At 41.4% G+C, this 14,156-nt stretch overlaps 2 protein-coding genes across 11 annotated transcripts in view; one reads left to right on the forward strand and one right to left on the reverse strand.

The window, feature by feature from the left end:
- Positions 1-9,868, forward strand: part of LOC102193390 (membrane-associated guanylate kinase, WW and PDZ domain-containing protein 1-like) — a 98,572-nt gene extending 88,704 nt beyond the window's left edge. For 8 of the 10 annotated variants that reach the window (XM_005740511.1, XM_005740512.1, XM_005740513.1 and 5 more), the window contains 6 exons: positions 1,392-1,595; positions 2,767-2,851; positions 3,968-4,028; positions 4,825-4,968; positions 5,101-5,239; positions 6,741-9,868. In XM_005740511.1, coding sequence (XP_005740568.1) covers positions 1,392-1,595; positions 2,767-2,851; positions 3,968-4,028; positions 4,825-4,968; positions 5,101-5,239; positions 6,741-7,846 — 1,739 coding nt within the window. In that variant the 3' untranslated portion in view covers positions 7,847-9,868. Of the gene's footprint in view, positions 1-1,391; positions 1,596-2,766; positions 2,852-3,967; positions 4,029-4,824; positions 4,969-5,100; positions 5,240-5,794; positions 5,887-6,740 lie in introns of all 10 variants that reach the window. The other 2 variants (XM_005740518.1, XM_013912767.1) reach the window with 1 other exon arrangement.
- Positions 9,869-12,131: 2,263 nt separating this feature from the next.
- LOC102195037 (rhodopsin) lies at positions 12,132-13,638 on the reverse strand. Its single transcript, XM_005740519.1, has one exon. It carries the CDS (start codon positions 13,539-13,541, stop codon positions 12,477-12,479), a length of 1,065 nt encoding a protein of 354 aa, XP_005740576.1. The 5' UTR covers positions 13,542-13,638; the 3' UTR covers positions 12,132-12,476.
- Positions 13,639-14,156: the final 518 nt, after the last annotated feature.

A 14,156-nucleotide genomic window follows, 5' to 3' on the forward strand; every position in this document is an offset into this window, starting at 1 on the left:
CATAGCAAGGTCCCCTGTGTAGTAGCCATTATGATGATGTACTGTGGTCTGTCATAGGCATAACACAAGAATGGATGACACGTTACCCATGCTGAGTGCCTGGGGAATATTTCATTGATCCCACAGGCTGAGGGCGTCGCTCTGCAAAATGCGATGCAAGAATTAATGAGTTATTTATAATGACACCTGTGACGGTGCTAGTCAACAACCACGTCTAGACTACTTCTACTTTTCAGGTGCCTGTTTTTGCTGCTTCCTCGCTGTGCTCCCCCCTTCTCTGCTCTGTCACTATTCCTCTCGGGAGAATGAGATGAATTGACTTTGTGCTTTCACTCACTGATCTAGGATCACGCTGTAGCATCCTGCACTCACTGCTCTAATGGATTCTAACCATGTGGGACACGAGCTGAAATATGAAAGAGGAATGTGTATTACTAAAAAAAAGCCCAAACAAAAATAAAAACATGGCATGACATTGCTGCAAGGATTCTTCCAGGAGGCTAGATGGGTTTTTTTAAAGCCCTGGTGGAGAAAATAGAGCAATTTCAGCTGATTCTGTCTCCCATACATCAGTGATGCATAAATCACTTTGCACGAGTCCATTTGCGCGCCCCCCATTTCCTACCCCCATGACCTGGGGGTTAGTGTTGTGCTTAACAGATTGGGTATTAAATCCTTGACACACCCTGTCCCATATTTCATTTTTTAGATAGACTGACAGAATACAACTGCATTTTTTTTAATCGAGACACAAGAAGGGTAAACTAAGGTGATGTAATAAATATGGATGCCGCAAAAAATACTGGAGGGAAAAGTGTCGTGAGCAGCGGAGATAAAGGGAAAAACATGGAGGGAGGGTGAGAAGAGCTGGAGATCCCCTGGGTCTGTTCAAAGCTTCTGTGTAAACGAGGCGTGCAGTGTTGAAAACTGTCAATCTGCTGCTGCAAGTATTTCTTGCAGCATTTGCACTGACTAAACTCCAACTGCAGTATAGTCTGAACATCCACATATCCAAATTCATCTGATTTCGGAGCTGGTCAAGCTCACTTAGTTGAATATGTAACAGGAGTGGTGCTCCACCTGCTTCACTGTGCATTGATTACCACATCGCCCGCATTGTCCCAAAGAGCCTGTAAATTATATTGTTCTCCTCATACTTTACAGTGCATATGTATTTTTCAACAGGTCCTCAGCTTTATTGGTTTTCTGTGGGGGAACTGGGACGCAATGATTTGCATAATTAACCTTTCTTCGTTCTTTCTCCCTGTTTTCTTTCTCTCTTCTTTTTTTTTCCAAACCTATAAATCGATACAACCAATCAACACAATCGAACAAATCATCATGACGTGCAAAATGTACACACAAAACAAACATGTTTATTAACACAAAAGCTGGAAATGCTTGTGTGGCCATGCCCCACAAAATAGGACGCATCATTGAGGGCAGCCCGGCGGACCGCTGCGGGAAGCTGAAAGTCGGGGACCGAATACTGGCCGTTAACGGCTGCTCCATCACCAACAAGTCGCACTCTGACATCGTCAACCTGATCAAGGAAGCCGGGAACACAGTCTCACTCAGGATCATCCCCGGTGATGGTAAGGCGTGCGATGGCTTCCGGCCTCACGATGGCTGTTTCATAATGCAGTGTGATGTGACTTATTCATGGTTGTGGTGGGAAGCAAAGGGCACTGACTCTGTTCACAGGCGAGAGCACTTTTCACGAGGGTGTGAACCCTCGTCTCCTGAAAGTGAGTCACTGAGTAGGAGTAAGGTGAAGTTGCCCCCAGAAACTGCCATAACACTTCCCGAGTTTCGTTCCACCCCCCCGAGTTTCTGGTTTATTTTATTTTATGGATTTGTTGTCACTTTTAACGGATTAAAAACACTGCTCACATTTAATCAAGTGCTTCCTGATGGTGTTAAGCTCTTCAGCTTAGCCTAGAAAAGGAAACGGAACTGCACAATATTGCAGCACAAGCAGTTTGTGACTCAAAGCTCCACGTTTTGGCAAAAATATGTCAAGCGCTGACACAAAGTGCATGTTAAAGACTGAGCCATTGGTCAGCTCATGCAGACATCGCAAAGAGCCACGCAGAGACATAAAATGAAGCTTAATGAAGATGGGAGGTGACAGAGGTAGGAACAAACTCCCACGCGCACATGTTCAGCAACTCACTCATGAAGAATCACAAGGCAAAGTTTGGTAGTGTGGCTTTAGAAAGCCCTGTGCCTCAGAGAAAGTGAGAGGTGGCTGCAAGGAAGTCGTATTTCTTTAAGTAATGAGGGAAGTAGGCATGAGTGAGTAAGGAGTCTAAGACAAATGAGTCAGGCTGATGTTCTTGCAGACAGAGCTGTACTCCTATCAGTGGTGCGGGTAACTTATACATGTGCTGCTTGTTTGTGATACAACAGAAAAGCAAGAAAAGACGGTCATTCTTGCTCTTATTAATTTTTTTTTTTGCCCTCCTGGAACAACGACTAAATCAAAATGATACATGTCATTTTTTTTTTCTTTTCCTTTAATGCTATTTTTCTTTCGTGCAGTGGGGCCAGTGTTGTACATGAGTAAATGGCAAATGACAGCATCACAGGCAGTTAGCATCAGGTTGAATAGAACTGCCTGTGGGTGGTTCAGGGGACTCTTGTAGACTAACATTTTGTTCTCCAGAGTATCTTTTTAAAACGCAGCTAGAGGCAAATGCATTTAACAAAAGTAGTCACTTTGTTTTCTATTGTTTATCTCTTTATTGTATTTTCTCTTTTCAGAATCTTCCAATGCTTCTCTGCTGACAAATGCTGAGAAGATCGCCACTATCACCACCACACACACACCTCAGTCTGCAGACTCCCGGTAGGTGACGATGTGTGGTTTTTTTGTTTTGTTTGTTTGTTTTTGTTTTGTTTTTTAATTTCCACGAATAAAAATCATCTTTAAAGAGTGCACACCAATCAGACTTGTCTTATGTCACCAAAACATCATTATAATGTTACTGTTAAACTAAAGAAAAGCGGATGGAGATTGTGGCATGTCCAAAGTTTATGTAAACGTGCGCAAAATGTGATCTTGCTTTGTTTGAAATGGTTGATTGAAAGACTGGGCCTGCAACTACTTGCTGTCTTCAGACTTAGAAGCATAAAGACAGCAATATTAAGACAAGTCAGTGTCTCACTCTGCTACTGGTTTGCAGTTAAAAGGAGTTAAGTTGGCAATTACAAGCAATCCTTTTGTGATAATTCAGCAGTTTGCTGTGATAAATCATTGAAGATTTAAAATCTGATTACAGAGAAATTCACATTAACTACTTACATTCACAGTCAAGCCAGAGCCTTGTAGATTTGGGGCTAAAAAAATAGAAGTTCTTCCACAAAGATTGACGTAGTTTCTGCACAGTGGCAATTAAACTGCAAAAATGACATCGTCAATAAGCGGACTTTTGCAAACAACTCATTACTGATTCAATTTAAATTGATTTATATAGCACCAAATCACAACAACAGTTGCCTTAAGGCAAAGACTCTAAAATATTAGAGAGAAACCCCAACAATCAAACAGCAAGCACTTGGTGACAGTGGGAAGGAAAAAACAAAACAACCTTTTAACAGGAAGAAACCTCTGACAGATTCAGACTCGGGCCCGGGTTGCCAGAGACACGGGACAAAAGGCAGACTGTGAACGAGAGCCAATCATTTGCACAGCCAAATCATGAAATTCAAAGCAAACAAAGAAAAAAAAGAAGCAAAAATTTGACTTAAGAGGGCCTAGACCCTGAGTAAAGAGAAAGTTATCTACTGGGTCACGCGTGCAGTAACAGTATGTAGGTGGCAGAATATTGCACTGTGATGAGATAATGTTTCACTTCACCTGACAGTGGTTTCACTGTTGTGGCGAATGATGAAGCCATAAATACAGCACAATATCTATGCATTACATGTATTAACAGGTTGTTGTTGTTTTTTATAACCCAAGGAATAACCCAAAGTCAAAAGGAGCTCCACCTCCTCCTCCCACGCAATCTCTGACCACACAGGTAAGAATGGATTTTTCATCCCTAGTTAAAGGTCCTCACCATTTTACTTCAATCTATCAGTAACATGCAGTAAGATATGCTACAGTTATTATCAAAGGGAAATAAAAGGATCATTATGGCCACAATAGAATCTTCCACTCCTCTGTGGAATGTCACAGAGGAGTGGATTTCCACTACTTGTCAGCTGAAAAGTAGGTCATACTGTAAAATTAGTGGATAGTGGTTTTAAGGTTGCACGAGAAAGAAAATGAGAAGAGCCCCTACACATGTGTGATGCATTGCAAAAAGCAGGCAGTGGTACCACGCTATTTTCTGATCAATAGATGGCAGTAACATGCCAGCATGTGCTGCAATATTCCATTTCAGGCCAAAAGAGGGAGGAAGAAAAGCGCAAGTAAACAGGGGGGGATATGTACCACATGTGGATGGCATAAATATTTTTGTGTCAAATATTCAAATAATCCTTATTACATACAGATACACACACACACTACCATACTCTTCCATGCGCTGGAAGATTCCATAACTCTTAACTTTTTCATGAGTAAGGTAAGTTTTGGGTCCAGCCCTTGCGGTGCCCTTCCCTCAGTGATCTGTACCCAGCTCACAGGCTCATGCATCATTAATTATTCATGCATTTGAAGGTATTGCACTGCCATTGACACTTTGAGTTTTTTCTGGGACAGGGCTTGATTAGCCCTTAAGTTTGAAATCACCTTTCGACTCTTTGAACTATGGATTAGTCACTCTGGTGTCTCTGTGACTTTCTCTTTGTCAACCCTTTTCTATCTTTTAGGATGCAGAGTTCTACTCTGTGGACCTCGAGCGAGACAGTAAAGGTTTTGGCTTTAGCTTGAGAGGCGGCCGGGAGTACAACATGGACCTATATGTGTTAAGACTAGCAGAGGACGGGGCTGCTGTTAGAAATGGCAAGATAAGGGTAAGAATCTGGGTTGTTTTATTTTGATTCTCTGTCAAAATACATTTTCATGTACTAAATTTCTTTTTTGCAGTGTCGATGAAACCCTACCTTTAGCCAGTTGCCACAGTAACATGGCCTCTCTGTTTTAAGGTGGGAGATGAGATTTTGGAGATTAATGGTGAGAGCACAAAGAACATGAAGCACTCACGTGCCATCGAACTGATCAAGAATGGTGGTCGGAGGGCACGGCTCGTCCTCAAACGGGGAGATGGATCTGTACCTGAATATGGTAGGTAATGCATTATGGTGTGGCGCTGAAACTCATCACTGTCACTGCTGAACCGCAGACTAAAGTTTCTTATCTTTGTAGTGCACCAGAAAAACTTTATATTCCTTAAAAATGATCTTCAGCTGCACTGCTAACCTAACTGATAAATGTTTAACAGGAAGACATGTTCAAAGTGTGATTAATATGTAACAACCTGTCATTTATTGTTTATCCACAAAACTGATCTTTCAAATATATATTTGATCTGAAAGAGCTATTGCACAGATTTCCTGTGTAGGATTCTTTTTGTCATTGTCAATTTACTGTTATTTGCTGGTTCAACTGGGATTTTAATTTTCTGACACTTTCTTTTACCCTCAGATTGTTTTCTTTTGATGCTTTATAAAGAGTTTGTGTCAATATTCTTTTGTCTTTGACAAAAAATAACTTCCTCTCTCTTATTAAGATGTACTGTAAAACAGCCTCTTGTCTGTTTTATTTGTTTTCTCCTCTCTGCTCCTCCTCCTTTCTCTCTCTGATTGTCTCTCGTTGCTGGGCTCTTCCTCCTCTCTCCAGCGATGATGGCTCCTCATCTCGCTGTTGGTACAATGAGAAATGACAAGATGGGAGAGCCCTGTTTCTACCTAATGGGCCAAAATCAGACAACGGTTTGTAGCCAAAAGTCTGTCCCACTCCACTCTCCCTGTCACCGTTTTCCTTTCAGTTATATTCACCCCTTCTTTCAGCCCATACCACCCTGCATCCCACTGTGTGTGCGTGTTGGCTGAAGACCTGTTGACATTGTATACAAGCTTTGTCAGCCTCATTTAACTCATGTTATTCAACTTCTGTATGCAAATGATATCCCTACCCATGTGCCAGCTTCAGACCAGACATTTATTAATGGGACTAATTTAATTCAACCCGTCATCACACGCTGCTGTCACCTGCAACCTGTCTGTTTTTTTGGGGGGGGGGGTTGGCAGACTTTCAGCCGAACAGTCTTTTTTGCTTTGTTCCTCCAATTAATGTACATTAAACTCATCATTTTATTTTGAATGATTTCCTAGGTGCCTGCTGTGTTATCGATAACCCCCTGCCCTACACTTGCGGATGTGTTGCACCTGCTGTTGTTGCCGAAGTCACCTTGTGTTTTAACCTGCAGCCCTTATAGCGAAACCATATTGAAATCATGTATAACTGCAATGCATTTTTTGTGTGCAGATGTGTTAAAGTGTTACACATCAGCTTACATTAGCCGGATTTATTCTAAGAATAAATGCAGCAAATGGAAGTATACCAGTATGCATGATTTCCATCAGTATCTGCTTTGATTTTTTTTTTGTTTGTTTGTTTGTATCATGTCAATGCAAGAGCTCAAATCAGCCAACAAGGAAAATCATGTCTGCTGATCGCAATTAATTTCACGTTTTTGATTTTTCTTTTTTTCTTTTTTTCTTTTTTAAGTTTCTTTCCGATACTTGTTGAAAAGATATTTCCCGTTCTTTCTCCCCTCCTGCAGACGGCAGCAATGACGGGCACCCTTCCGCACCCGGGGCACAAAACACTCCGGAAGTGAGAACGCTGCCACCCAAAAGCCGATATCACACCTCATTGGAGTCCAGTTATCCACCAGACCTTCACAAACCATCACGCCAGGAGGAGGCTGTGCGTGGCCGAGACATGGACAGGAACAGGGACAGGGATGGGTCAAATCAGATGGACTACCAAGGCTGGCAATTTAAACCCCATCATCATCACACCTGGAATAACAATCACAGTCAAAGTTCCCCCAGACAGCAGTCTCCTGACAACAGCAACAGCAGTAGCAATGGCAACAAGAAGAGCCGGGGCCGCAAAGTCAAGAAGTCTGAGTCGGAGAGCGGCATCTCTAAACTCCTAAAGACTCTGAGGAAGGACAACTCGGGGAAAAAAGCTGCAGCTGCCGAGAAACTGAGGGAGCGAGAGCTCTCAAATAGCAGTTCTACTCTGGACGGGAGATTTCGTCCGCAGCGCCGCGGCTCCCTCGACCGCTCACCGACCCGAAAGCGCGCCTCGTCCCCTGATCACCGGCGGGCCAAATCGATGGACCGCAGGGCAGAGCGAGCACATCGCGACCGTACACCTGAGAGGGATTACGATGATGGAGGGTTCCTCGCAGTCACCCTCGATCGGAAGTACAATGAGCGGAGGCTCCTCAAGGACTCGCAGATGACTGGGCAAGTCAGGGAGTTTACCACCCCGGAGCGCACCAACAACAAAGGGGATTCCTTTTCTCAAGCTAGGGGCCGCACATACGACAGAGCCACAAAGAACGGCAACCTTCTGCGAGACTCTTCATCAGAGAGGAGAGAGGAGAGACATCGGACAAACGGGAAAATGGAGAGACTGTACAGAGTTGAGCGGGACTCTTCCCCTGATAGCACCTACAGCCGGGATGAGCTGAACTATGCAGCCGCACCAAGACTAAAAGACTACTACAGCATGATGAAGAACAACGCTGCACACAGTAACGCTGCCTTCAACAACACCGGCCACAACAATAACGCAGTAGGCCGCAGCCCGAACCAGCTCCCTGAGCCCAAGAGAAGGCTGTACAAAGAAAGCCCGAAAGACCTCAGCATCTAGAGCAGAGCAGAGATCCCCCTCACCACTCTCTCTGTGCAAACTATGTACCATACACTGGAATTGGACTTCTAAGGATACTAACTCTCGTGCTTTATTTGGTCGATTGGTTTGATTTTGATTAACTTTACTACTTGTGATCCCATCCAGAGATTCATAAAACAGCAGGAGTACAATCCTATCAGTTCACACTGTTTTTTTTCATTGTTTTGGTTATTTTGAGCATAACAAAGGTTGTTGTACTATAGTAAAGGTATTGTATGTGCCTGCATATGAAATCAGTGATGTTGCTTTTTTGTAGGCATTGCTGACTCTAAATATTTGTTCCCTCAGAGGTATGAAACATGCTTCCAATTGTGGTAACTACTAAGCTTGTTTTCAACTTGTTTTTAGATGTCTTTATCCATTCCTGAATTGCTTAAAAAAAAAACTATAGCACAAGACACTGGTGGTTCACGAGAACTGTGAAAATGGACTTTGCAAAAATCTAAATGTTAAGATTTGATGGTGAAACTAGAATGATAATTAGATAATTAATATATGACATTTTTGCATTTGCTCACTATTTATTTTTGATTCGGCACATATCTCCAGTAAGAGTCATTCGATCTTTTATTAAGGACCAAGGTAAAAGTATACAACGGACTTGGAAATGCATGCTGAGGCAGTGTAACCTCTTTTGCCTAAATACACGCTTCCAAAACTCTAACGAATTATGTAAAAAATTGGCAGTGCTATTATTAGATTTCCCCTGGAGAAGGATTGAGGAAAAAACTGTGTGTACTGATGCGATGGGAAAGGAGCTCGACTCGCTTTCAGCTACAGGCAACAATGTTCTCTGTTGTGGAAAAATGTAATTTCACCTTACACAAGTCTGCATTATGCCATAATACCAGCCGAAGCTGCCATGAAATATGATTTTTGAGATATGCCAAAAAAAAGTAAATAAATATGTAAATTATCCCATGTGCAAGATGCATGTGTAAATTAAAATGTAGTGTGATCACTTTATTTGATGGGTCTGAGTGAGAATAATTGATAAAGGAACATGCACTGTAATCCCACAGTAACTTTAAGCCCTGTCCTCATGTTTATTACAAGCACGTTTGTGCACCGACCACCTCCTGGGCACAGAGGCGCAGAGCCCATGTAGTTACGTGTGTCGGTAACATGGAGATTCCCGGTACAGGGGACAACTGATCTGCCATGCTGAGCCATGCTGTCATGCCACTGGAATCTGACTGCTGCTTTTTACTGTTGTTTTGTGTGTATTCTCTGTTTTATGTTTCATTTACAAACTAAAAATATATTGGGAGGAGGGGGGAGAACCACAACAAATGCATTGTTTAATCACCATTGTCACCATGGTACTGTATTTAACAAAAAAGAAGCGAATCTGAGAAGTGTTGGCCATCACCTGTAAAGCTTTTTTTTTTTTCTCCAATGTAACTACAAGGAACCTGTGGAGGAATAAAATGTTGCCTTTTTCTTGTACAAAAGAGAAATTTATGAAAACCCTCAGTAGTGAGGAATGTGACATTGTGTTTATATCGCTGAAGTGGACCTGATGATTTGTGGGGAAATATGTTGATTTACTCTGGATCAGGTATGTAAAGACATTTTAAAATGAAAGACTGTATGTGGTCAATCAGAAACTGTTTAATGGTTTGAATCTCTCTCAATGGTTAGCCTGCCTTTGTATTATAAAGCACTTGTATGCAGTCTGTGTTCTTCAAGCATTATTTCTTGCAACGTGCTCCAGACATAATGCTGTCTCTGTGTTGATAAAAGCAGTACATGTATATGGGCCAATCTTTTTTATATAACTATGCATATATAAATACTACATTGTTCATAGCTTTATTTGACCCATGAAGCTATACATAACATTAGTCAAAGTACAAGTAGATGTGGACTTATCCAGCTTCTTTCCTTGAGATGGATTACAATGTATATGTAGCTATCAAAAGAAGTCTGTGAATGCTATTTTTATTATCAAATAAAGTTTTCCATACAAATTCAAAAGGATTTCTTTTTTTATGCCTGACTGCACATCTCAGGATAAGCTTTTGCGTTTGTTCAGGTTTTTTGATCACGTCGCTGGTGAGCTGGTCGTGGTTTTGATGTGCAAGTGTAGAGACTGGCAACCGGAAGAAAGAACAATGGTGATTGTACAGTCACTGGCCACTTCTTTAGGTGCAGCTGCACAACTGCTCGCTTATGTGAACACACGAGAGCAACTCAATGGGTTTAGGAATGCACACATGGTCAAAACAACCTGCTGAAGTTCAAACTGCATGTCAGAATGGGAAATAAAGGTGACGTGGCATGGTTGTTTGTGCCAAATGGGTTGGTCGGAGTGTTTTAAAAACTGCTTATCTGTTGATCACACACATCTCTAAAAAAAATGTAAATACCTTCTTCAGAGGAGAATGTGTCTACTGACTCCCACACACAAAAAAAACCATGTAAGATAGTAGTCATCGATGTGGGCCGTTAGTTATATTGCTTCATAGAGTTCATTCTTCTTTATCAACTACACTAGTAATTTCTGATCAGTTTTATCTGTGTAAAAAATACTGGGGGTACCCAGTGGTACCCATCAGCCTCCTAGTACAAACACCTATAGTATAAATTTGAAAAGTATAGGTGATTTCCTTTTCAACTTATCCCATTCACAAGACTTTCAGAAAACTTAACCTCTGGCATTAAGATCAAGATCACTGTGATTCAAACGTAGAAGCGGCACTGATGGTATCAATCTGAATCTCAAACGTCACTTCGTTCTTGAGTTATCGCATTAACAAACTCGGGTGTCCACATTGTCTGCCTGGGAGGGTGACAACAACACCACATGAGCCTTTTATGGCTGAGGGGTAAAAAACTGAAGTTTACACAGATTATCAGTGTCTGAAGGTTGTCTACTTATGTAAATGCTGAACACTGTGCAGAAAAGCAGGAAAAAGGCAAGTAGTTGTCCAACAGGTCCACAGTCATAGGTTTCATGTCTTAGTTTTAATTTGTAACTCAAATGGGTAACTTGGAAAAAAACAAAACAAAAACATAACATGTCAGCATGGATACAAGGAGCTAACATGCTGTTATGGGTGCTGTTTTAATACATTTGGACAATTTGGAACTGTGAAACGGATAATTACTCATTGCCATATAGGAATGAGTGTACCAGTTTAGCAAATGTATTACACCACAAGGTAGTGTACAGTTTAGTTACCCTTAACAACAGTAACAGTAAAAAGTGTTTCTGTAAAAAACAAAATTTTATTTTTAATACTAAAATATCATTGCTGTTATCAATGAATTTATGTTTTTTTAAAAAGTTATTTACTTGCAGTCGTGAACAGAAAAAATATTTTTAGTGATTGAAAGTTGGTAATTGAATGCTTGAGTAATTTCTGATTTCTTAGAGAAGTTCAGTGTGCCAGCTCAAATTTGGCTTTAAAAATGTAAATTCAGTTTTATTATTATTATTAATAATAATAATAATGACTAATATTACTTTATTTTATGTTTCATTCTCCCCAAGGAGGAAGGAAATTTGCTCTGGACTCCAACTACAAGTTACCAAGAGCACAAGCATCACAATTCATTTTGTTCAGTAACGTATCTGTGATGCAAAAAGACCTGTGCTCATATTGTGCTCATGCAGTTCCACTGCATAAGCACCTGTGTGTGTGTATAATACTATTGTTTATGTAATATACTATTATGCTATTAAAACATTAGAGAGTTTTATAAACCATTAAATATCAATACTCCTTATTAATACTAATTAGGTTTACGTGTAATAGAGTCTTGATTGATTCTTCCTTTCACACTACCTGTAATGTTTCCATTGAATTTGCATGAAGTTGTCACTTGGTTAGACTCATTTGGTCATCTAATAAACCTTTGTCAACCTTTACATAATGTGATTAATATCTATTATCAGATAAAGTTGTGTCTGGTGTCATGCATACTCACCGATAATAAGATCTTATAATGTTGTAATCTCTTTATTAGGCCAAGTTATAAGCCCAAGGTGACCTGTGACTGAAATGAGATTATAGAGGCCACTTGTAAACACTAAGTACTAAGTTTTTGTGTACTGGTTCATCAAGTTTAACAGTAGATGAGCAGTAGTAACTGCAATAACAGCTCTAAAGTCTAAACTGACTCAAGACATAAATGCATTCTGAATAGGTCATTCACATTTATTTATTTGATTAAATATACTACAATCATATGAACTTTGCCACCCAAACTGTAAGTAAAACATAAACAGGATGCGTCATTTGCAAAGTGCGTTTTATTTTACGTTGCCTTGATTACATGCCTCTACATTCAAAAATAAGCCAGTATCATATAGGATCCAACTGTGAAAGATTAGCATTTTTCCTTTTCCTCTCAGGAAAAAAAAATCTCACCGATTGTTAAGTTGGATATTCTGTACATACAGGAACAACTCTGTAATGGGCTGACCTTTACTGCAACTGTCTTTAGGTTGAATCAATTCGTTTGTAAAAATACAAAAAGGAAATTATTTCTGTAGACATTAGCCTTCAGTAGTTTCCCTGGGGGAGCAGAAGTCTTCGTCTTGGATGGCGGATCACGGAGCCGTTGCTTGACGCCCCTTTTATGCAGGAGACACAGAGCTGGAGGACACAGAGGAAGCCTCGGTCTTGGAGGCAGTAGAAGATGCTCCCTCCTCTTCTTCAAAGGGATTTTTCCCGCAGCACAAGGTGGTGATCATGCAGTGGCGGAACTGCTTGTTCATGCAGATGTAAATAATAGGGTTGTAGATGGAAGCGCCCTTGGCAAAGAAGGCTGGGAGGGTCATGAAGACTGGTCCAAATTCAGATCCCTGATGTGTGAAGATATACCAGGCCACTCCGGCATAGGGCAGCCAACATATCAGGAAGGAAATAACCATCATAATAACCATGCGGGTGACTTCCCTTTCAGCCCTCTGGGTGGTTTCAGACTCCTGCTGGGCAGCAGCAGCCTCCTTGACAGCACAGAGCAGGCGGCCGTAGCAGAAAAACACAATAGTCAGTGGAATTAAGAAGTGGCAGATAAACATGTAGATAACAAACGACTCGTTGTTGAAGCCTTCTGCACGTGTGTAGTAGTCGACTCCACATGAGCACTGCATGCCCTCAGGGATGTAACGAGACCAGCCAAGAAGAGGGGGTGCAGCGCAAGAAAGGGCCCCTATCCAGGTGACGCCCAAGCCCATAATAGCGTGGTTCTCCCCAAAGCGGAAGTTGCTAATAGGCTTGCAGACGACTAACCACCTTTCAACAGCAAGGACAACCAGTGACCAGAGACCAATCTCACCACCAAGGGTAGCAAAGAATCCTTCCAGATTGCAGCCAAGGCGACCTAGGATGAAGTAGCCATGCATAGAGGTGTAAACCGTTGTGGTGAATCCTCCAAACACCATGAAGAGGTCAGCCACCGCAAGGTTCAGAAGGATGTAGTTTAGTGGGGTTCGCAGCTTCTTGTGTTCAATGGTGACATAGAGAGTAAGGAAGTTGATGGGAAATCCAACAAGGATGAGAAAGAACATGTAGCAACCCAGAGCAGCATAAGCTGCTGGGCTGACAAGGTAGTGCTGAGGGTATTCATAAGGACTCCGGACAATACCAGTGGTGTTTACCATAGGGACATAGAAAAAGGGTCCCTCTGTGCCATTCATGGTTGCGGCTTGTGGTTGCGATCAGCCCTTCAGAGGTGTTTCTTCTGGCTGTTTGGGAGAGTGATGGTACAAATGCTACAAATGGAACCAGGTAGCTACAGTCTGGCTTTTAAAGGCACACCTTGGATTATCACTTTCCCAATCTGTCAGCACAAACTGATTTAGGCCACAGTTAATAACTAATCCAGCCACCACTGCAAACATTAATGACCACTCATCAAGATATTAAGGTTACACCTGCTCACGGCTAACACGGCGCTATCCAGTGACTGTATGTTTTGAAGCATGTTAACAACATCGTGTCTAGCGAGAAAATAAGCTTTTAGTGCACAGTCAGCTTTAAACCTACAACTGAGGGAAACTAATCAGTTCAGATGTCTCTTAATATCTCTGCAAGTCTCCTCCACATGGCTCAAAGTTATAAAGCTCTAAATTGGAAGTTTTAGTGGATTTTCACTTATATGGACATCTTTTCCTGTGAGTTTTAGGAGAAATCTATTTTAACTGTGTTAATTTAAGGTGCTTACGTTTAGCCAAAATATTAAACTTTCATTCAATATTAATTTGCATAGGGCTGCTAATGGATAGCATCTCTCTATATTAATCACATCCATT

The sequence above is a fragment of the Pundamilia nyererei genome, unplaced genomic scaffold (genome assembly GCF_000239375.1).
Source record: "Pundamilia nyererei isolate P.nyererei 1_Seehausen unplaced genomic scaffold, PunNye1.0 scaffold00100, whole genome shotgun sequence".
NCBI lineage: Eukaryota > Metazoa > Chordata > Actinopteri > Cichliformes > Cichlidae > Pundamilia > Pundamilia nyererei.

Coding starts and splice junctions, on each gene's coding strand:
- LOC102195037 (XM_005740519.1), bottom strand. CDS start 13,541: ATGAATGGCACAGAGGGACCCTTTTTCTATGTCCCTATGGTAAACACC.